At 40.5% G+C, this 23,998-nt stretch overlaps 1 protein-coding gene across 1 annotated transcript; it reads left to right on the top strand.

Annotated features, from left to right (window-relative positions):
- Positions 1-3,825: 3,825 nt before the first annotated feature.
- CD9 (CD9 molecule) lies at positions 3,826-23,573 on the top strand. Its single transcript, XM_040566006.1, has 8 exons — positions 3,826-4,088; positions 14,045-14,147; positions 17,055-17,152; positions 18,349-18,423; positions 19,860-19,952; positions 20,530-20,619; positions 22,463-22,546; positions 23,236-23,573. The coding sequence occupies exons 1-8, from the start codon at positions 4,023-4,025 to the stop codon at positions 23,299-23,301; spliced, it is 675 nt and encodes a 224-aa protein (XP_040421940.1). The 5' UTR covers positions 3,826-4,022; the 3' UTR covers positions 23,302-23,573.
- The last annotated feature ends 425 nt before the right edge of the window (positions 23,574-23,998 follow it).

Here is a 23,998-nt window from a genome sequence, read left to right as displayed (position 1 = left end):
AATAAACTGTAATTTCAATTGAAAAATAAACTGTAGGGTATATATTCAATGGTGTCAAATTGTTTCAATGAAAAAATAAAGGGTTATTTTTGTATTCTGTGTCAATTAAAAAAGCACATGTGATTTCTTTTCCCTTAGTAAAACTATGACACTTTCCATATCCTTCCTTCCTGACATGATGTACTTTCATCATTGGTAGTAGCAAGAGTCTGATTTATTTGGAACAGAAGCTTAGACTTTAACTAAAAGTTTAATTTTAAACAACTAAGAGCAAATTCTTTCTGCTTTTTGTCCCATGGATTTTATCTCAGAACTTGAAAATGATAACTGATTATGAAACAATTTTAAAAGAATTCCTAAGTTCGCATAGAAATTTTCCAGTCACACTCCTGACATTATCACTAATGTATTATACACAAAGGTCTGATGCCAAATATTTGCAAGGATGTGCCTAAATCTCTTCTAATCTTCTTCAAATTTTGTTTTTAAAAAGTGAGTTAAAGATGTGGAAAACAAAGAGGTTGGATTTCAGGTCTTTACTTCCACCTACACTTCCAGTAGTGGAGGAAGACCCGATTTCTAATGAAATCCCTTGGGGCTTTGTGAATTCAAAGCCTTTCCCCTATGGAAGAAGGCAGACAAATTTCCAGGATGGACAGATTTCCTAACAGCATGAGGTCATCCAGAATTTAACTGTTATGGATACCAAACACTAAACATTTTTCCTCTAGCAGTGGAAAAAGACAATGCCATTGCCCTATTCTTATCAGAATGACTGATCCTATGAGTCATCTTTGCAACGACATGAAAATCTTGACTCTCCAGCTCTAGGACCAGTGTCTCCCTCACAGCCCCAGTGCAAAAGCCAGCAGGAGCCACTTACACATCATGACTCTCTCTCATTTATCACACCATTCCAAATTATTGCTGTATTTAAAATAAATGATATAAAGATCTTTAAAATTTGCTTGAAAATATTAGGCCAGAAGAACTAAGATACTTAACCTGAAGTTTTGTGGATGAACTCAGGGATGGATTTTGAAAGGTAGGAGGAAATAGGAGACCAGAGGGCCTACACTGTGTCACCTGGGTCATCATCAACTCTCAATTCTGTGACAGCAGAGAAGCTGGCTGGTTGTACAGCCCCCTCCCTCACCTGACAGCTGCATCAAGCCCAGTACATAGTATACCTGAGCATCCACTTACAAGAAAAAAAAAATCACTGAAGTTAAAAAGCAAGCAAAACAACTTGTGTGTGTGTGTGTGTGTGTGACTGGCTTGTACAGTACTGTTTTTCTACAAGGAAGAAAATTGTTATTGTTTTCCTACTGTAAACTGCGCTTCTTGGGAAACTGTTACTCCCTACACTTCACCAGGGAAAGCTTTGTATTTCATCTCTGTGTTTTGACCTGTTTATCCCTGGATGCTTAAGGGAACTGAAAGAAAAAATTTAAAAGACCTGAAATCATTTATACAAAGAAGAGAGAAGGACAGTAGTCCTTCCATATGTATGTAGAGATATGGGTAAAATGCATCAAGGAGGCTGTAAACATCAGAATTTCTGCAGTACTTACTGGTGGTTCCCACCACCCCTTAATAGAGTTGGGAAAGGAACTCTTTCCCCCTCTTACCTTGCTACATTAATCAATGGATCAAGGTCCTTTAGATAGTGTGGTCTGAGGGGAAAACATTTCTCCATGACAAGAAAACACTTCTTCCATACTGGCATGAACAAGATGTTTCAAAGTAAAATGGGAGAAAGTAATTCAGGTCTGTATATGAAAACTAAATCAGGGTCCTGCCAAGATTATTAGAAAGGTAATTTTAAGAGGCTTCTGGTAAACCCAAGATTTCTTCTTCTCAGCAGTATTCTGAGTTTGTTCATCTCTGTTGCAGTAGGAGAAAAATAACACTTTAATCATCAAGTACTATTTTAAGTGCAGATAATAAATACTTGGTGTAAAATATTTTGGCCTACTATCCCATGTAAATACAAGGTTTTAAAATAGTAATCATTCTCATGTAACTCTACAAGACTCGTGAATTTCCAGTAGTGTTTTCTATTCTGCAGAAATTCAATTGATTACTGTCTCATTCCAATAGTCAGAGAAGCTCAGATTATGTTCAAAGAGACACATCTACCAGATCATCCGACTCTCAAAGACTGAAAGATGAATACTGTCTCCTTACCCTTCATATGGAAAGAAAGAAAGCCACATAAACACAAATTTTAACTATTTTCACTCCATATTCTTGAGAATACTAAAAATACTTAATTCAATTTCACACGTTGATAAATAAATTCCCTGGATGAATAGGGAGAGTTTAGCTTTAAATCAGTACAAACTCACAGGAGGCTTTGATCCATCAGGTCCATTTCTGCCTTTGATCAAAAGGCTACCACCCATGAATTTTAATGGAAGCAGCTTTAACACAGTGTAAGCCTGAAAAGCTTAGTACTGTCATGGTTTTTCTTAATCCAATTTTCTTTTTTCTTTTTTTTTTTTTCTTTCTTTTTTTTTTTTTTTTTTTTATAATATCATGTTTGGTTTTTTGTTTTAAATCTATTTTTTATCCTTAACTTTAGAAAGGTAAGGGAAGTCATATTACTGACATTGACATAGATTCTTATGGCAAAGTTAAAAAAAAAAAAAAGCCATCAAGAAAATCAGTCAGAGCTCAAGAAAGCGACAGTACTTTCACTCAGTCCTCTGCTCAGCTGACAGTTACCCTAAGAGTTTTAGCCACACACACACATTTATTACTTCCAGCCTTGCTGGATCTGTACTGCTGTGGCTAGCCTCCATCCCTCTGGTTCCCTTTGCCGACTAAAATAACAGACCAAAACACTTTGGGCAGAGTTTGTGTGGAGCTAAGCACCATTCGCCCTGCTCCCAGGAGTCCAGCCCGTGAGCTGCTACTGGCCCATTGCATCAGAGGCCCCAAATCAAGAGCAGCAGAACGGTCCCTTTCTGCTCCTACAAGCAGTACAGCACTGACAGAAGCCTCTTGATTTGGCTCTGCTTGTGCTCTCATGATCATCTTTGAATTTCTCCTAGCTCTGTACTTTTCTACCTTGCTTTCTAGTGGAAACATATCAATATTTTGCAACCTGCTCTGGGAAGCAGCTGCCCAATTCAATGTCTCCTCTAGCACATCAGCTCTGGAATGTACTCTATCCTACCATTTATTTTGGCAACAATAACTCCAACGTGTTTTTATTTGCATTTCAGTAACTCTTTTCTGTGCTTTCTGTTCTGCCTGGGTTTTCTTTTGACTCTCAGTAACTGCTGAATTTCTAATCACATCCTATTAAGGATAAATTAAGGTATGAAGCCTCAAGTTTTCACTCCTAAAAGATTCAGAAGCTGTGTTGAACATCCTTTTAAAACCGACAGGAACTTTCTCACTGAGATGCAAGTTACAAGCTTTGTCTAACAACCGGGGTGAACTGAGGGTAGGTGCACAACCAGGCAACACGCTCAGCTGCCGGTTAGCAACACCCCACCTGGTTTTTCCAAACCGTGCTCTTCCAGCTCTGTACAGCCGCCACGAAAGCGATTCAACTTTGCCGTGAGCTCACACCGCCACCCACCTAAACCAGGCTGAGGCACCGAGGGCAAACTAAACCCACATTGGAGCCGGCAGAGCACCGTCCTGCACGCCCCCACCCCTTTTTTCGCTCGCAGCATGCCAGCAGGGACTACCCAGGGACTACGGGGGCAGCCGAGGGGGCGCCGCAGCTGGGCGACAGCCCCCCGGTGCCACCGCCAGCCCTCCGAGCATCCCCGACGGGCGCCCCGAGGCGGGGGGACGGGGCAGGTGCGGAGGGAGGCCAGCGGGAGAAGTCATTGGGCAGGGGGAGGAGAAAGGGCCGGGCTGCCGGGGCCGGGCTGCCGGGGGAGGAGAGCCCCGGGGAGAGGCGAGGGGAGGCGGATTTAAGGAGTGGCGCTGCGGGAAGGTGGCCTTGCTGCTCTTCGGTCGGCCTCTGCACGCACGCTGCCCCCTCGCCCGCCCGCAGGATGCCTGTCAAAGGAGGCACCAAGTGCATCAAGTACTTGCTCTTCGGCTTCAACTTCATTTTCTGGGTAAGGGAGCCGTAGGGGGACGGGGTGGAGGGGCTGCCCGGGACCCTCTGCCCGCTCCCTCTAGAGCTGGGGGGCTGAGGGACCTGCTGCAGCCTTAACGCGCCGTGCAGTCGGCAAGAGAGGCTGGGTAGGGTTTGTAGTCAGCTCGTTGCTTTTTTTATATACGATTTACGCCATTTTTTCTTTTTTTTTTTCGTTTATTTTTGTTCATTTAGTTGTTCTAGAGCCACTGTGTATCCTGCCTATTAATGTGTGCATGTTGGGGGGGGGGGTGCTAGATGTAAAGGCGGGTTTTTTTGTTTGTTTGTTGTTGTTTGTCTTTTTTTTTTTTTTTACCACGCTTGTGTGGAAATTCTCACTGCCAGTTGTGCTTCTGGAGACTGTTTTGGTGTGCAGGCTGTTACAGGGTGGGGAACTAATTTCTCGCAAACTAGCGCTTGGAGTCGTTGTTGTTTTGTGTATGAACTTGTCTTGGGGGAACCCTCAGCTAAATCTGGGTTGTCTGCATCAAGTCTTATCGGCAACGCCTCTTTGAGAAAATCCTAAGACAGTTTAACCTGTAGGAGCATACCACCATGAGTGGAATTCATGTCTTCAGTGCAGTTTCTTGCGCAATTGTTTCTTGTCTGCCAGGCGTGATCAGGCAGCGTGGCATAACTCAGAAGTTATGACTGCTTCTCAAGAAGTTGAAGCATGGATGTCTGAATTCAATGTTGTTTGTCTTTAATGTTCTTTCCTGTAAGAGAGAAGTCAATGGAGACTAATGCTGCTGCTTCTCCAAGTGGCTGCTTGCATCAGTAGGCAGTGAATGTAAACAGCTGCTGAATGTAAACAGCTGGTGTCTGCTGTGGATACGGATGCTTGTAAACCAACTGTAGTAGGCCTTGGCTCTTAGGGCTCACTGTAGGTATTTGTACCCCACTACAACAGCCCGTGGGGGGGGTGTTCAAATACAATATTAGTATGGATGTTATTGTTCTAGAGCTACTTGGCAGTGGTGACAATGATATAGTTAGAGCCAGTGTGCCTCCTGGACCAGCAGAAAATAAAAGGTTGCATGAAGCTGTGATCAAGTTTATATATTTATTTTTAAAATAAGTTGCCTCAAAAGCAGAAGTGAGCAATATAAATGGTCTGCAACAAATATGCAGGTATTTACAGTTGTCGTATTAGATGATATGTATCTGCCTTCATAAGAGACTTGAGAGAGGGTGAGAAGAAGCAGGAAGAGCAAAAGAGCTGGGTATGGGAGGTTATTAAAACAAAAAAAAAAAGGGAAAATCAGTTGAAGCTATGTCCAAAGAAAGACAGTAAGTTTATAAATGCTGGCAGTTCAAATAGAAAAATGTAATAAGATAACTTAAAAGTAAGATTTAGTAATAACTTACCAAAGCAAACTCAACTAATATACCCTACTTCTAGACACTAGGACTAGGAGGCTTACCAGAGTCCTTAAATACCATAGTTGGTCTGGGTATGAAAGTGTGCTAGGAGTGAAGTTCTGCAAGATTTTACTTTGCTTGGTGTGTCTGGGGAAGACCTCAGGATTGTTCTGTGTAATAACCTGTCCGTGACTTCAAATCCCTCACAAGTTTGAACTGACCTCTTGATGAAAAGCTTGTAAAACAACAGCAAGAAAAAATGCTGGTTAAAAACTTTCCAGGGTCACACTTCAGTTACTTCAGAACTGTCAATGCGCTGTGCTTAGGTAAAAACATCTTGCTTGCCACCCACCTCAGGGCCAGGGAACTGAATGCAGCAAACTTGATGCTCTTGTTTTTTTTATTTTTTTTCTAGACGATGTAGAGTGGCATATGTGATGCCTCTGGAATAGGCAGAGGAGAAGATTCTATTAAAACAAAGTTGTTGTACAGATAGAGATAATGTAACACTGTGGAAGAAAGAGAATGGCTACTGTAAGGGGAAGGAAGAATCAAGGTAGCTTTGAAGCCTTCAAAAGCCTGGACCTATGTAGGAGGAGGAGTGAGTGCTCATTAGTGTTAGTTTACTTCTTTGTCTCCTAGAAAAATAAGGGTTCTTGGGGGAGCTAAGCAGTCCTGGACTAAGATCCTGACAGGTATAAAGCCCCTGCCTGAGATGTGGGCAGATGCAAAGAGGAGGTCTCTTGCAGTGGAGAGAACCAGCAGAGTTCCCATGCAGAAACTACATGGTAGTCAATATGTTCTTACTTAAACTGGAAAAGTATGTGAGGTAACACTTTGGTGCTAGGCTAGCATTCAGGACAATAAAGATGGGCGCATGCTGGTGTAGCAGGAGGACTTGAAGAGGCTACGTGACAAAGCAGTATGTGACATTCACTTCAGGCAGATATCAAGTAATGTGTACAGGAGCAGGAAGCAGCCCAGGATTATAAATTGGTGGGCTCAGAGGCAACCACTGTTACAGGGATGAAGTCCTTGGGGAAAAGGGTTTACAGTAGTTTCATGAAAAGCTACTGCGTGTTGCTCTGGTCTTCTGCCTACCTTGAAAGGAACATAGTGGAAGCTTGGTAATGCTCGGGAAAGGAAGAGGAGGGTTTTTGCTGTCAGAAAGCATTAAGTGAATTAAGGTTCTTCAACCTGAAGAGAATGGGGGGAGGTGGGATAAATGACACATGCTAGAGACTTGTAGGTTCACAACTGGCTGAGCCCTGGGTAGGGCATAGCTGTATTGAAAGAGACAGTGAGCAAGAGCTAAAGGGTTCAGAGTCTGAGAAGAGGAAGCTTCAGGGGAAGAGATGTGCCTGTTTGCACAGTAGGTGCTACTTTATATGAAGCAGATGTTGTGGGCTAGTGGTTCAAGCCTTCAGTTCATTTTCCATCTCCAAAGGTACTGTCCGCATTTTTGCGTAGCCTGTAAATGTTTGACATGTAAATTGGGAGGTTAGTCCCAGGAAATACCACTGCCTGCTCTGCCCTCTTCCGATACCCTTCCCAAAGAGGCTATCCACAGGATGCTGAGCTAAGTTATAAGCATAATAAGACTGATAGCTTTTCTTTTTTACTTTTCTTGCTTTTGTTATGGCCAGTGTGCTTGCATGCTGTTATTCTGTCATAACGTTATCTGCACTGGCTGTGTCATCTTTGGTCCTGTGTGTAATCGAAGCCACACTAGTTCAGGTCTTCTGAAAGTTTGGGGTTTGGGTTTGGGTGGGAAAGGGAGGTGGGCGGTCTCATAAAGATTTTATAAAGACCTAATGTAAAGATTTTCTGCCATGCCAGCTTGAGTTGGGCAAGAAAACAATGGAAATATCACATGATGTGCCTTAAACTGAATGGTGCAATTTTCTCACTGAAGCTGGCTTTGAATAACCTTGGTGTGAGCATGTGCTTGATTACCTTGAGTTGTGTAATGAGTTAGCACTTCCAGCTGAGCTCACTGGGTTTACTCAGGCTTGGTGACAAAGTCTCTTCCTAACAAAACTGGAGGCTGTTCCAAGCAGCTTTGTGTTGTGTGAGCTCCTGACATGGCTGTGTATACCAACCATGTGCCTCTGTCTCCTGCTAACTTGCTTCTGATGATTAAAATTCAGGACTTACATCATTAAACTTAATGCCAGTTTTCCCTAGTGAATTTTCTGGAATACAAAGAAGTCTGCTGTTAATGTTTACAATTTAATGTATTATAACCAAGGAAGTGCTGTAGTGTATGGTCAGAGTTCATGCCAAGTCTTTGCAAGGAATTACCTTCTTGCTCCTTTATGTTATCAGGCAACTGTCCTGTCCAGGCTCTACAATCTGAGCCCTTCAGAGTGTGTTTTGTCTTTCATAAACAAGTGTATCTGTCTACAGGAGTTCCTGCTAAAGCAAGATTAGTTAGATCAGGCCTGGAGGTCTCTTATTTTAACTTGAAGATGTGAGACTTTGTTCTGATATATAATTTCAGCTATTTATATTGCACCTGGAACAGCCAGTTTGATGCTCTGATTTCCTCATTCTCTCTTCAAGTGGAGAACGCAACTTGCTGGCTAGACAGAAATATACACATACACGTTTGTGTGCATATATAGATGCATACAAAAGCAACAGAAGTTCGTTTGCTTTCTGTAATCAACTGATTAGCTGCTGACTGCAGTGCATGAACTAAATGCTGCTTTGGTTCAGCTTAAGGGATTTTAACTCGGGCAAAATTCCTGTGAAGTCAGGAATGGAGCTAGAGGATGTTGCGTTCAGAAGCCAGCTACTTGTATTTTTAGTTCTAGCAGTCCCAGCTCCTATTTGCAATTTAAATCGTGAGTACAGTAGACTTCCTTCTGAATAGGAACTTGTATGAAATGGACCTTGGTCTTGGCTGTGGCTCAGGAATTCTGTAATGCTGCTCTTACTGTACTGGAGCACCATTTTATTGCAATAAATGTTGTGACATTAACTTAGCTCACAGCATTCTTGAGACCAGCTTAAGCAGAAAGAAAATACTTCCTTTCCAACCTATCCCCTCCCCCGTCAAAGTTTTGAAATAGCTGCAGCTTCTTATATAACTGTTAACACTCATTGCATGTCTGTTGGGAAAGTTTGGGTGTTTTTCAGAAATTCAAAAGTGTTTTCTTGTGGATAACACCGATGTTGTAATTATGGGTTTAGAGTAACGTTGTACCTAATCTGTTTTTACTGTTTATGGGTCTTCATTTAGACAGCACCAGCAGGTAACAGGACAGAAACAAGTACTTCATTACTCCTTGTAATGCCATCTAATGCTCTCAATTTCTTTGCATATGTGTTCTGCAAAAGTTATGCTGCTGGTCCTGTTCATATGCTCTCTTCCATGGTGAGGAAAGAAGTTGTCTTTTATGCAGAGGAAGATCTGAATCAATTTTTAGCTGTAAGTCTTTCTCTGATGTAAAGAGAAGATGATGAATTTTTCAGTGTACTCCTACCATACTCTGGGTAAAACCTACATAAAGAACAGTCATGTAGAGGCCTGACATACCTTTTTACTTCAAGAAAACCTTTAGTCTTCTGTGATATGTAGTGCTGAGCTGACAACATGGAGAACAGCCTTGATTTTTGACTGTTATATTTCCACATGCAGATTTACCTTCTGCTAGAGGTAGTGCCATGAACTTGATTTAAGTTGCCTATAGGCTTGGCCATTGTGCTAACATAGAAGAAACTAGAGTTTTCTGTACAAAATTTTTTTTGGGGGGCTTCAATCCATACCTCAAGATTTCCTGCAGAATTTCATTTCTTCCCTGTCCCTGCCTCTATGCTGTGGATGTAGAGGAAGAGGTGATAGTAACCTGAGGGGTACTTCCTATGGGTCTCAAGTCTAGGCTTTAATAGCCAGCTGTCAGGACTTGCTAACTGCTTGGACCTTAAGCCCCTTGAGAGCCGGTTCTGTGTGTGGAAAGGTGATCTGCTGTGAGGTGTCTGCAGCATGTGGGTGACTGGGGGGGATCACGCTTTTTCAAGGTGACAAGTTTAGAAGGGACTGAACAAAACTGCCCTTGCAAAAGAGTGGTTAAATCTAAACAAGCTTTCCAGGTTCCCAAAGTAGGGTCATTGTGTGCTGACACTGCTATATCATGGGATATGTTAATAAAAGTAGAAATTTCTAGCCTGAACAGCTCATGTGGTAACCTTTAATGTGTTTTTACAGCAATATCATGAAACCTAATGACTCCCTGTGAAAGCTTTCTGCTAGGAGACTATCTGTGAAACCTCAGGTGGTTTTGCAAAAAAGTTCTGACAGAAATTGCTTGATAGTTCCCCCAGTGACTTGGCACTGCTAAGTGATGCGGAAGCTAACCAAAGTATGGTGGAAAGGAGGAGGCAGAAAATCCTATATAGCTTCTGCCTCCAGAATAGATTGGCTGTTCCTCATCTCAGTTATAGAATAACTGTCTTCTGCTGTGGTACAGATTCTTTGTCAGCTGTCTTTTGAAAGCCTACTGTTGAAGATAAATACCATGATGTACTCTAAATAAGCAAGCCCTTAGCAGTGGGAAAGGCTGACTTGGAAGGCGCTTGTAAGTGTAAGACTGCATGGGTGGGAGAAATGCTGAACACAGAAGATCTGCTAGAAGAGGTGCAGGGCTATATTTGAAAAGATTGAAAAGGCCACTTCTTTCCTGTTGCAGCAGCCAAAGGGATACATTCAGGAGCAGAGCATTTGAAGCAATGGATATGTTTGCATGTGATGCCAAAAATGACAAGATGCCTCCATACGACTAGAGGAGGAATAACCAGGGATTTTTATCCGTGTTTAGCATATGTCCTTTGTGGCTGTGAAACAGCCACGAGTCAAGGAGAAATGAGCTGGGAGCTCTAAGATGCTTAGTAGTGGTTATGGAAAAGCAAGGGGAGCATAGCTAGCTTGAGCAGGGATGTCTGTATTATACTTGTGCTAGGAAATGCTATTACGGGAGTATTGTTGCCACAAACGTTTTTCCAATACAGTAAGTGAATAGTATCCCTTCAACTACAAATTTTGGTCAGACTGGTAAAAGTTTTCTCCTGAGTTCCCTTGCCAATAGCTGTTACTACAAAAATCTTTCCAATATATTTCATAAGCACAGAAAAACAGTTGTTTTTAGTTTTGTAGGTCTTATGCATATACAGAGTGGCTAGCTTCAGGAAGAGACAGTTTTATTCTTTGTTAAATTTGTTTCAGTACAGGATATTTCTAGTTAGAAATATCCGGTATTACTCAACTCCTATGACGATGCAGAACGCTGGTCTGTTAAATTGGGAAAACACTTGGAATGAGAAAACCTCTGGAGCAGATCTGCTGCTGCCACCAGTGGCTCTGCTTCCAAGCAACCTGGGCAGGGAGCTTGAACCCCTTTATCAGGGAGGAAGAACACAGCTACTAAAACTATCACACCACTGCTATTGGAAGCTGCCAAAGTAGCATCAGGGAACAGCAATGCTGCTCATGTGCCTGCTAGTGATCTGGAGCAACCTGAGCTGCTGCTTCTGCCAGCAAGGAGTGCAATGGGGCTGTTCTTGTCTCTTCCTCTGAGACCCAATTAGTTCCCAAATCTCTCCTTACTCAGATATTTTGTTGAAAATGTGAAGTCTTGAATTATTTTCTAACCTTCAGCTTTAAAATCTCCATTTTTAGTTCAGTGGTCATTGCGGGTAGGAAGAACACAAGCATTAAACACAAGTCTGCTTTCCTTAAGAAACAAGCAAAAAGTCACTTTCCTTTTTTTGCAAGAGGGAGCTGAGTTTTTAGGGTACTGTGAAGAGAAGGATTGCGGGTTTTTTTAAGCATAGGAGTTTTAGTGCTATTGAGTAGTTTGCTAACATCAAGCATTATTACTATTCAGTTTTCCAATTGTAAGTCCCTTGCTTCTCTGTGATCATACTTTTTTTTTCACAGGATGGCCACATTCCAAAGGAGAAAACACCATAATGAACTTTATAGTGGTTGGGTGGGTGTGTGCATTTTAAGGTTGTACTTTGAAAGGAGCCATATCAAGTATGCCAGGTCTTCCTAATGTTAACCAACCAGTTTGTTTATCTGAAAGATCATTAACACAACCTTCTGCTTTGCTTGGACTTGTAAGATTATCTACACAGCGTACTGTTTCTTAGTTTTATCACAGTCTGTATAGTCTGGCCTCTAAAGATCTGCTGGGGTACAAACTCTGGCTTTAGTTGTACAAAACTTTGCTGTGCTCTGTACCATTTGCAGCACAGCTCTTCAGCTCCCTGATTGAACACTGAGGTTTGTCAAACAGTAGAAATATCTAGTTGCACACAACCAAGCATGCTTAGGCTCTTGGCTCTGAAATTCAGGAGTTCTTAAAGCAAGAAGAAGCTGCAGGTTTCTTCTGATGCTCCAGATCCAGATGCCTATAAAAGCTGAAGGCTTTTAAAAGACCACAGAAAGTAGGGCTTTAGCAGAGTATTAAATACTGGGTGGTTTGAAGGTAAGTTAGAAGTGCATGAGAGGTGTTTTCCATCACCAAGCCCTCCTGGTGTTTGAAGTAAAGTAGTGAAGTGAGATGAGATTGTAAAGGCTTTTTTTTCCAGGTGATGCTGTAGCAGCAAGCATTAGCTGGAGCAGCAACTCCTCTTGCTGCCAGTCCCCTTCTTGTACCTTTCCCTTCCCCTGAGGCAGTGCTACAGCATGATAAATTGAGATAGTACCCTGTTACAACATACTGGGTACTACATCAAGGTTCTTCAGCATAACTTAAATTATTTTGTCAGCATATTTCTAACAAGGGAGGCTCTGGATTTGTGCAGGCTTTGTTCTTGCTGTGTGCTTTGTGAGTAACCCTGTGCCTACGCATACATGACACTAATAGTGTCCTTTGCATAGGTCTGGAAACCTCTGTTTGGGTTTGGCTATTTATGTATTATGTATCACTTCATCTCCTTCCCAGCTTCAGCCCTGCAGCTCCTCTTTGGGGCCAGCTTGGCACACAGGTGCCTGCTGTACAAGTAGTGCTGGTTTTTCCAGCAGGGTTGGCTTCCTCTGTGAGTTGACCCTCTCACTTTTCTTTGCTAATACCTGAGCCCTTGAAGACTTCAGTTAGGGTACTTCCTGCTGAGAAGCTACAAGGGGGGCATCTTCCCTTAAACCCTTGCTTAACTTGATCCTTTGTCCTGTATTGATCTTCCAAGATTTTTGGAGAGCAAGTTTAGGAGGTTAGAAAAGATTGCTATAGGCAACAAAGGTGTGCCTGCCTTCAGTAAATATAAATATTCCCGCAGTATGCAGAAAGGGCTCTTGCTCTCCCTTTGGGGAGAGCACAGGGCCAGGGGTTAGATGTGGTGTCTAAGTGTTCACATAAGCCTTCTGTGGGAATTCTTTCCATATTCTTGCTGAAAACTGGCATTTTAAAGTAAACACTTCCCAGTTTCTTGGAGATGAATAAAGAATGTTGTTGACTTCTAGAAGGGACTTCTTAAAGATAAGGCTTTTCATGCATGATTAGCTCAACAGAAGTTCTGGACTTGCTAAGCTTCAAGTTTACCGCTTTTTTGTAAAACTATATTTGTTGCTACATGCATGATATTTCTGTCTTGAACTTTTCTTCTGTTAGTTAAATGGTGTCCCAATGAAAGAAGAAAGAGGTGAAAAACAGTCTTAATTTTCTAGTTTGTCCTGTTCTGTTTTTTTTTTTTTTTTTGCACACAAGATAACCTCAGCTTGCTTTCTTAGAGCGTATAAGATCAGGCTTCTTGGTCTTTTCAAAGCAAACTGCCAGCATTTGCCGCACCAGTGCAATTCCTTATTTCTTGCAACACTTCTATGATGCCTTCAGCCAGATGTTTCATCCAGAAGCTACTTTATAAATAAACTTGCCACAAATGCAAGCACCTATGCCAAAAGGAACCTGGAGGCACACAAGCAAAGGCAATATATTAAAAGCTAAATATTATCTAAAACTTAATTGTATTGTTCTGGATCAGCACACAGCAATGTTGCTATTTTAGCAGCCTTTATTTTCTGCTTCTTGTCAGTGTGGTTATTTAGTGCACTAGTTCGCTCCTGCTTTACAAGCGAGAATGTTCTTTCCAAATTCAGTACTGCAGTATACTGAACTCTCATCAGGCTGTTTAATGTGCTAAACTTTTAGCTCTCCTTATAAATCACAAGGTGCTTTTCCTTGCATTATGCCTGTCCTTCATAGTGAGGATATAAGATCACTAAGCTACACAGTGTTGTTACAGTCACCCAGAACAAAACCATGGGTGGAAAGAGCAGTGGAAAATCTGACACTTGGCAGCTCTGTAAACCTAGAGGACTTTCAGTTAAAAACAAGCATGGCATTGTTCTCCTGTGCTATAGTTTAATAGGTAAGCAGATCTGTCAATAAGATACCTCATGTCAGGAATTTACTTTATTCTTGTTTTGGTATACCTATCTTTATGCTGGTTTTCTGTCACCAGCTTGTTAAATAACAGAGCTGCATCCTGTGATTACTTCTGATGCTGCTGTTAGTACAGGGGTGAATATAGTAATTGGTATTATTTAACAAGGTTTATTTGTTCTTACAGCTTGCAGGAACAGCAGTTCTTGCAATTGGACTATGGCTTCGGTTTGATTCACAGACCAAAAGCATCTTTGAACTGGAATCCAACAACACAACATTTTATACAGGTAAGGTATGAGATGAGAACTCAGTGGGATAGGTTACTCTTTTGTTCCTGGAGTCCCTAGCTACTTATAAGCCTTTCTTCAAGGCTACAGACAAAATAGTCCTTAACAGCCTCAGTCAGGCTGAGAACAGCTCCCCTTGGCTGGTGCTCTGAGCTCTAGTGCTGAGAGCAGTAGTGTCTCTTGGGCTGGCTGCCTCTGTAAGTGTCATTAGTGAGCACCAGGGACTCCTGGTAAACATGGGGAATGTATCTTCCTGATGCTTTGTGCAGATGTTAGTCAGCAAAATTTCACTCTAAAATAAAATTAGTGACATGAATAACTATTTTTTTTCCTCTGAATTGACTAACTTAAGCTACCCAAAACCACAGCTGTATCCTTTCATTTCTCAAAAGGAACATACTATTGTCAAACTCTTACAGTATGATGTATACTAATTTATATTCAAAAGGATGTCCAATATCTTAGTCTATATGAGCAACTATTACAGTCAACCTAGATCACTGTGGTTTTACATAGGCCAGGTAGAAGTTACTCCTCAATATTTTCAGGTCTTAAAAGATCTTAGTCAAGGCTTTTCACAAGCTAGGATAGCTTGATTGCCAACTAGGTGATAGAGATGCATGGTTTTAGTTCGTTATTCTAACGTCTCAAAATCTGACTTGCTTAGGAACTCTTAACTGAAAGATTTTGATCTCTACTCCCACTGTTGGGCTTGGACAGAGGAACACGTTCCTTTGGTTATCATCAGTGGAGGGCTCAAACTCTTTTGAAACAATAGCTGAGCTTGAAGACTTCCAACATTTACGAACAGAGAAAAATAAAATATTTACCTTTCTCGCACATATCTGCCACCTTAGACTTATACATATATTTCATGTCACTGTAACATGTGGACTTGCTGTGTCCTGTGCTGTGTTATTAAGTAGCCATCCCCAGCATGGTTAGGTTGGTCTTTCTGTTGCCAGGTAAGCTTTCTTGTGGTGAGTTACTTGAGGTGTTCCAGCATCCAAACAAATGTCTAAGGGGTCAGTGAAAACAGTATAAGTCATCCTGATAGGTGCAACTCATACTGTCCTTTTTGGATACCAGAGTAGCCTGTGCCTACTAAGCATACTGTCTGGAATCAGAGTAAAGGTTTTTTTAGGGGCCATAGTTGGGAATATCAAGATACTTTTACATCATCATGAAGTCCCTGCATTCCCCAAGCATGCATATCGCTCATCTATAAGAAAGCTTGTATTTAGCTGTTGATATGCTGACATGGTAGTAAGCTGGGTTGTTCTTGCAGCTGCCAAGGAGGTTTCCAGATGCTTTTAGTGGGACTTTGGGAAGGGAAGAAATCTAAACTTAGCAGTTGAACTGGATATTTAACAAGTCTAATTTTGGGTAGTCTAAAACAACTCGTTCACCTCATAAAATGTATGAAAGTTTTATGATGTGATATTTAAGCCACTGGCTGCATGCAGCTAAATAGTGAAAAAAAACTACTTATAGTTTAAGTTAAACTGAGTTCTTAAAAAGTTTAATAGGAATTATTGGTTTGTTTTATGGGACTAATTATTAGCTGCTGTTTTCAATGGTATGTTAAAAGAATGTGTCAATTACCTCTAAAGTGATCTATACTACTGAAAATAAACTTTTAAATAAGAGGTTCTGGTGGACTTTTTTCTTCCCATGATGGAAAAATTTTCAACTGGGGTAACGAAATGAAAGCTGGAATTTCCTGCTGATAAGAAATGTCAGGAATATTCAGCTATATATGCTTAATTAAGTAGATGTTTGTTTTGGCAGTTAATATTTGTTAGTGTGCATCTAGAAAATAGAACTTGCAAATGCTTAAGTATAACTTTCTTTAAGTAACATTGATTGGGTCTCTAGAGACCAGAACTTTTTATCTGTATTGATAGAAATGTCAAGCTACCCAAAACCACAGCTGTATCCCTTCATCTCTCAAAAGGAACATACATACTATTGTCAAACTCTTACAGTACTATGTATACTAAGTTATATTCAAAAGGAATGCTTTGTGCTGGTGGTACTTTTTCATATCATGTTTCACCAATGATACTTATCTGCCATCCTTTGTGACTTGTGATTTCCTAGATACCTCTTGCTGCATTTAGTGGATGAGCATCTATAATTCATTCCTAAGCTGGTAGTTCCCAAGATTAGGGGGAAATGTTTTGGCATAAGGGAGTCCTTTAGCCCAGAAGCGTTTGCCCTCTGTGCTCCAACACATTTCTTACATGAATTCTAGGCAAAACGGTCTTCAAACTTAACCACTTGGTTTAAAGAAGTATATGCTTTCATAAAGGCAGAAGATGCTGAATTACTTGTAGTTAGAGGCTGTTGGATTAGGTTGTTGAAGCATAGGCTTTTACCACTGTGGCTGACAAAATAATTCAGTGTTTTCTGATGGAAAAGCAAGGTAGGGAGGCATTTAAAGTCTTATGGCAGATCATTGTGACGCCTTGTGATACCTGTCCTCCTGGAGCTGGTAGATATCAAGAATTCTCAGATACTGATAAAATCACTAGTTCCAACTAACTGCAGCACACTCTTCATCTGAAAATAAGTGTATAATTCTGGTTGAGCCAGTTTTTAAATGTGTATTTATGGTTTGGCTCAGATAGCATTATCTTGCCCATCTTTTTTTTAAAACTTATGAAATTGTAACTGTGGTGCACATCAATTGTCATAAGCTGAAGCTTTTATTTATCAATAGTTTCCCCACAAGTTTTGAGGTGCTTGCTTTGAAAGTTAAGCACAGCTGTCTTTTGCTTGGAACACCTCAGTAAAGAAACTTAGCTCTAGTTTTTGCCAAGGTTTATTTATGGAGCAACTAATCCTTGCTGCTGAGGACTCAACTAGCTTGTATTCCCATTTCTTTGTTTTTTCTCCTCCTAGGAGTTTACATCCTAATTGGAGCTGGTGCACTGATGATGCTGGTTGGCTTCTTGGGATGCTGTGGTGCATTGCAGGAATCACAGTGTATGCTTGGCCTGGTAAGTGCAAGTGTTTAAACAATAGCGTTAAAATTTAAGTGTGAAAAGAAAAGAGCAGCCAACTGCACAGTTGGCTGTGCAGTTAAAGGGAGCAGATACTGATTGGTTGGGTTCCATAATGGTTTAACTCATGGTCACCTACATAATGCTAAAATACGAAATAAAGACACTTAGTTCCCACTTCTGGTACTGAATCCAAATATGTATGTTACATTTGAAAGCAGAATGACTTTAGTGTCTAAATCTCACTAACTCAAAGTATGAAGACTGGGAAGATGTGTGAATGCAGAATAAAAAATCTTGGTAAGACTAGTGCTATTTATTAAACAGTTTGTCCTGAATTCTGAATGCTGTCTTTAAATCTCTGAGAGAAGAACTGGGGTATTTGATCCTTGAAACAACAAGCCTCTACTGTTTGTAATCACTGCATGGGCTTTTCTAATTGACAAGTGCTCTTCAAGTCAGTTGTTGGAAAGCAACCCTATTGTTTTTGGTCTGGAGGTGCCAGTGGCTTATTGGGTTCAGGCACATCTGTACCTCTGAAGCTACTAATCCAAATAACCAGAAGACTTTGTTAATAAAAGACTACTATAGCTGGTGAAAGAACAATTCCCTTTATGTGTCATGCAAGAAGCTTTATATTTCTTGCAAAATGATGCCTCTAGCCCTCTGTTTTAGTTCTGAATCTCTCTTTAAAGTGCCTTTAAATAGTTGGGGTGTTTTGGACCTGGTAGTCAATTAAACACAGAGATGATGCTTTTATTTCTGTTTTTATAGGAGACAACAGAAGTGATCATTAGTTCTCAGGGAGTTGGTGGCATGCTAGGTATTAAGTAATGAATACTAAAGCAATAAGGGTGATAAATTGGAGAAAAGAATTATTGTTAACTGTTGATGTGTCTGGGTGACCTGTGCAACTTCAAAGTCTGAGCTAACAGATGATTGGTTTTAATTAACACTGATCAAAAAGTAGGATTTCTGCTTGGGAAACATTGCCAGGCTTTCTGATGCTGCCAGGAGGAAGTGCTGACTGATTGCAATATTCCCTGTTTTTACCAGTGTTTCAAACCTTCAACTGAAAACTGGTTGAGTGACAGTTTCCACAAGGCTTAACACTAGGGACCAGACAAGCTTGCAAGTGTCTGCTGTTTTGTGGTGCGATGGCCTTGACTAATGACATGGTCTTTCTTTTCTAGTTCTTTGTCTTCCTGTTTGTGATTTTCGCCCTTGAAATTGCTGCTGCCATCTGGGGATTTGCAAATAAAGAAAAGGTAGGTTGCTCTTAGACAAGAAGTCTTGTTGATTTTTTTTGGTTGTTTGAGACCTCAAAGTAGGTGTTCATCATTTGAAAGACCACATCTAATAGTTGGACTCTTTCAGTGACATGGTTTTTAAATACAATTTTTTTTCCTGAAGCTGCAGGTCTTAAACTGCAGTGTAATTTTCTTGAAACTTATTCTGGCCTTTGACTGGTCTTTAAAGTTGATGGGCCTGTGTGCCTGTAGAAGTCTACTAAAAAGTGTACCAGTACTAGTCAAATCTCACACAAATTACTTGGATAATGGAGAGGAGACTCATTCCAGCCAAATAATGAGAAACTAAGTAAATGCTAAGACTTAAAAAGGAGACTGTAGTGGAGAAGCCAGAACCCAAGGTGCTGTTGCTTTTTAAAGGTATCTTCCAGGCAGTACCTGTCTGAGCTGTGAAGTGAAGTAGGCCATCGGTGAGGCTTTACTGTTTATAGAGAAAAGCTGGCTAATGCAGTTAAAAGCTGAATATTTCTGCATCTAAGCAGTGACTGATTTGTGTTGTTGCCTCACAAGTCTATGTGCTTTTCAGGTTTGAGTCCATAGTATCTCATTTTCCTTTGTGCATGTTGACATGCTCTGAATACTGCATTGCTGTGCTGGTTTGAGTCTACCTGACTGCATGGCAGTAAGCTGAGTGGGTGGTTCTTGGTACAGACCCTGTGGATGAGGCCATTTTTACCCTTCCGTAAGGCTGAGAGTACAACAGATTATTGCTGGTCTAGCAGTTCCTCAGGAGTAGGAGTGGTTTTATCCCTCATCACCACAGTTGGGTAAGCAAAACTGCCTGATGTGGATGGAGGAGGTGCTGTTGGCCACTAGAGAGGAAAGCTTTGTAGATATAGAAGCACTGGCCTGCTATGCCCAGGAAGCTCTGGTAATGTATGTGTGGCTCTAGGCTTCTTTTTGTTGGTAACAGTCTTAAACATCAGAAACAACTGAAACTTTGTCTCCAGATATGCTCTGTGGAATAAACTGAATTTTGCTTTTGAAACGAACTAGAAGCCTAAGTGCTAAATATGGGGTACTTGTTGATCAGGTTCAGGGTGGTTTTGTTGCTTGTATTATGCAACAGAGGAATATAGTGACTTCTGAGTTACAGAAATAAGTAGGAAATAAATACTTCTGAGTAACCAATGGGTGAAGACAGTTTTCTCACTCTTCTTAGGAGCTCATAGCTTGGAAGAGAAAGCAGAACTTAACTGTTCAGGTCTGGCATTTAAGGTGACCTTAGGCTCACTTGTTCCAGGTGCAGAATGGACTGTTTCCACTCTTTCTATATGTCAAAAGGATGTGTATTGTAGGTTGTAGAAGTTCTAATGACTGCTTTATCTGAAACAAGTTTCCTATAACTATTAATCAAGGTAAAACAGTAACAGTATACAACTCTTATCTTGTAGGTTATTGAAGAGTTAAAGGACTTCTACACGGAAACCTATGAAAAGAGATCTCAACCAGCTGCCAGGGAAACCTTGAAAGCATTTCATTTTGCTGTAAGTACGTAGTTAAACTAGGAATTAATGCAATTTAACACTGTTTTCTATCACATCCAGTGTCGTGCACAAAACTAGTACCTTACTGGCTAGAAGAAACCAAAGAAGCATTAGTAACAAATTGTGGACAAGATATTTTTGTATACTACTAGTGAATTCAGTATACCTTTTTGTCCCTTTGAACCTCTGAAATACATAGGACTAGTTCTGGTTTTCCTAAATGAACTTACAAGCAAGCTGGGAAACTCTAGATCTGTGGCCTTGATCTAAAGGCACCGTAGTATGTATAGCTGCATGTGTTTAAGAATTCCACCTTTGCGTCTATAAGTACAAGCTGTCACCAACACTGATATGTGTGCATGCATATATTTAATGAAATTTAGCTCTTACTTTCAGGATCTTGTCCTTTAATAAAGCCTTTTAAAAATAGGTTTATAGCAGTCAAATTGGCAGGGCTTTAAGCAAACTTGCATAAGGTCTGTAATAAAATCTAATGTAATCTACTTCTTCCTTTTACCAAGTACAAAGCAAAAATAAGGATGATTTAACCTGGTTCTCATCCTGTTTTCTATTGTAGCTGAACTGTTGTGGTGTTACAGGAAGTCTTGAGCAGCAGTTCATGGATATCTGTCCAAAGAAGTCCTTGGCTGAGTCATTTACTATAACGGTAATGCATGACTTAATTCTTTAGTAGCTCTGTCAGATGAGTAGAATGAGGAATGTGTCTGTGAATAAAACCTTTCAGTCCGTAGTGAATTCTTATGTCATACTTGATAGGTAGCTATCAAGATGGATCTACATGATCCATCTGGCTGTGGAAAATCAACATAATGTTATAGTAGACAGGATCAGCAGGAAATCAGAAGTGTGAATCTGCACATAGAATGAGCAGTCCTTGTCAATAAATTCAGGGGCATGATGGACAAAGCAAGGCCAAAACTTCCCATAAAATGCTGGAGAACTCTGTTCTCTGGGCTGTTCCTATCTTGGTACTATACTGGAGCTGTTCTCTCCTCTTTCTCTTGGAGACAAGGAGAACATGGAGAAGGAGCAAGTCTGAAATTTTAGTAAGAAGGTTCCCTTTTGGAAATGGGAGGTGGGTAATGCATTGGTAGCCTGTTTGTGTGGATATGTTGCTCTGAAACAATCTCTGAATCAGATCATATGGTTGAAATACTGCTGCAAAGGTGCCTGTGTGCCACAGACACTGGAGGAATTTGTAATAGTTCTTACTACCCCCTTTCTGTGGTTCTTAAAAATAGTTTGGTGCTCTTGCCTTATGTTCCCAGACAGCCTGTATCAGTTCTTCCACAGAAACAGAGGTTGTTAAGATGCAGAGATGTCAGTTAGTGTCTTGACTTTTTTTTTCACATCACCTTCTTCTGTCTTCCTTCCTGCAGATGTCTTTTTTGCCTTCAAATATCTGACCAAGTGAAAGATGTCAGTCTGTGTTTAGACTGCATCTTTGGTCTTATCCATACAGCCTGTCTGATTTTAGCTGGACTATATGGGTGTAACTGAGGCAGTATGCAGGTTTTGCTGTTATTCTAAGCGTGTTTCAGCTCTATCTATTGACTTCATCTTGTAATGTGTTTTGGGCCTAGTCCCACCTGTAGAAGAAACAGTAGACAGACTCTAAGATTGAAGGGATGTAATAGTGTGGCTGATCTGCATGACTTCTTAAGTAGTAGTACTCTACTGATACTCTGGTTTAAGTGATTCATTCTTGCTAGCATATCCCCTTAATACTCAAATCAGTCTTTCTTCCAAGACTGGATATGGAACAATCAAATAAGTGGTTTGCAGCAGCTCACTGTGGTCTGTTAGTGGAATAAATAGGATGGGAGAGGATGAGACTGACCAGCTACTAGTCCCATAGTTCTATACACCTGTATAAGTTCCTTGTTCTTTTTCTTGGCTACCATGCATCTTTGCTGGGGAAAGGACTATTTAATCCTCTGTACTTGTAATGGTTGTTCATTGTCCTGGGAATTTTAAACTGGCAACACTACGAATCTGCACACACCCTAGCACTTCTGCATGCAACTTAATAAATCCTCCCATTCCTATGTACCATGTTTTCATGGGATGTCCATAGTTACAATAGTTGGAAGTATCAAGACCATCCTTAAATTTCTTTTGAGAAGAGCTGAGCAATTTAGCAGCTTAAATGCTGACAGCCATTAGTAAAAAGACAGCTCTGGTACAACCATTATTGGTCCTGAACCAACTGATAAACTGTAGCTGTTGACAAGGGACATTTAAGGGGTTTCATTTCTAAAAGAAGAGGTTACTGCTTCTCTAGTAACTTTGTTTTGGAAGCATCTGTGGCTCTCCATGAAGATGTGGAAAATACAGGCCAGTTCAAAGCTACTTTTGGAAGACGCGTCTTCATCTCTAATGCAGGTAGACTTGGTCAGAGGTGTAGCATCAGTTTGCAGACTTGAGCTCAAACAAGCAAATAAATGCATCTTTCATATATATAAAACTAATGAACTGTTTCTTTTCAGTCATGTCCTAAAGCCATCGATGATGTCTTTCAGTCAAAACTGAATGTGATTGGAGCAGTTGGCCTTGGTATTGCTGTAATAATGGTGAGTTCCGAGATTAAAGGGTAGCTGCGTGGCCAAGGGTACTTAATACACAAGTCTATTGAACAATGCCTGACAATGCAGTCTGAGCTCGTTCCACTATGACAAGTACTGGAAAAATGAGGGTGTGTGTCTCACGGCTTTGAGGCAGCTCAGCAGGTGGGGCATGTCTGGGACTTCCCTACTTCTGCTTTAGGATTCAATCTGCCTCCTTGTAGCTTTAGCAGTGGCAAAGTTTTATTAAGTGAGGGTGGTGTATGGAAGGTGAAGATATATTGGTCATGTTACCAGACAAATCTTAATCCTGGTTATCTCTCAGGGATTCTTTATTTTGTTTCCTTTCTAATTGGAGACTCTGCTAGAGGTGTGAAATAACTGTGCTGTAAGAAAACTTGCACTTGTTTGACTTCTCTGGAGGAAATATGATATAGATGCAAGAAAGTATGCTGAAGACTTCTAAAGAGACTACAACAGTACTTAGCTTTATTCTATTTTGAAGCCCTTAGGGAGAAGGGGATTGGTGAGAATGGACTGAAACTTTGAGATGTAAGGGAAAGGAAGGGCAGGGACATGAACTGCAGAATAAAATTTTAACTTCTTTTAGCAAGGAAGACAAGCTATGTGGCTATGCTTGTCTACATTTTGCTTAAAATGTTCCCCCATGATTCCTAATGAATTTGTTTTCTTTACAGATTTTCGGCATGATATTCAGTATGGTTCTTTGCTGTGCTATCCGCAGAAACAGAGAAATGGTCTAAGAGCTAGACATCCAAGACCCCTGCACTATAAAATCTGTCATTAACTTTAGCGTTCTCAAAGCATTTCTAAAAAGTTATATATTTGTTACCTTTTTAATGCTTTATTTGGTACTGATGTAGGTTTGCTTTTTATGCTATAGGTTAAAATGATAAAGGTATATCTGACTCAAGACAAATATTGTACATAAAATATCTGACTTTCTTGAAACTTATGTAATTTGGATGTAATTTATGTTGGAGACAATTTGATACTTAATAAAGAATAAAATGTATTGTATGCTTGTGGGGGACAGTTGTTGATGCCCCACTCCTGCAAGTGTACAAGGTCAGGTTGGATGGGACTGTGAGTAACCTGAGTGGACAGTGTCCCTGTTTATGGCGGGGGGTGCTGGGACTAAACAACTTCTGAAATCCCTTCCAACCCAAACCATTCTGTGATTCTGTGTCTATTAATCATACTGTTTGATGTGTAGCATGAATTTGAGCTTGCATAATGTGTGTGTTCAATCACTGGGGTATTTAGCATAACACAGGAAATAACTCTGATATCAATGCCTTATTTGAAGAAGATTCCAAAGAATGCAAAGATAACTGTTCATAGTCTACTTTATCAGTGCGTACAATTCTTCCTTTCTATGATATATATATATATATATATATATATATATACACACCTAATGTTACTGATGTAACTTTT

This window comes from Cygnus olor, chromosome 1, assembly GCF_009769625.2.
Source record: "Cygnus olor isolate bCygOlo1 chromosome 1, bCygOlo1.pri.v2, whole genome shotgun sequence".
Lineage (NCBI taxonomy): Eukaryota > Metazoa > Chordata > Aves > Anseriformes > Anatidae > Cygnus > Cygnus olor.
The sequence above is the reverse complement of the archived record's forward strand: the minus strand, read 5'-3'. Positions and strand labels throughout refer to the sequence as shown.

Bases quoted from the DNA above. Each gene is read 5' to 3' on its own strand.
- CD9 (XM_040566006.1), top strand. From the start codon at position 4,023: ATGCCTGTCAAAGGAGGCACCAAGTGCATCAAGTACTTGCTCTTCGGC. The intron at 4,089-14,044 runs GTAAGGGAGCCG...TTGTTCTTACAG, and splicing joins GCTTCAACTTCATTTTCTGG to CTTGCAGGAACAGCAGTTCT. The intron at 19,953-20,529 runs GTAAGTACGTAG...TTTCTATTGTAG, and splicing joins TGAAAGCATTTCATTTTGCT to CTGAACTGTTGTGGTGTTAC.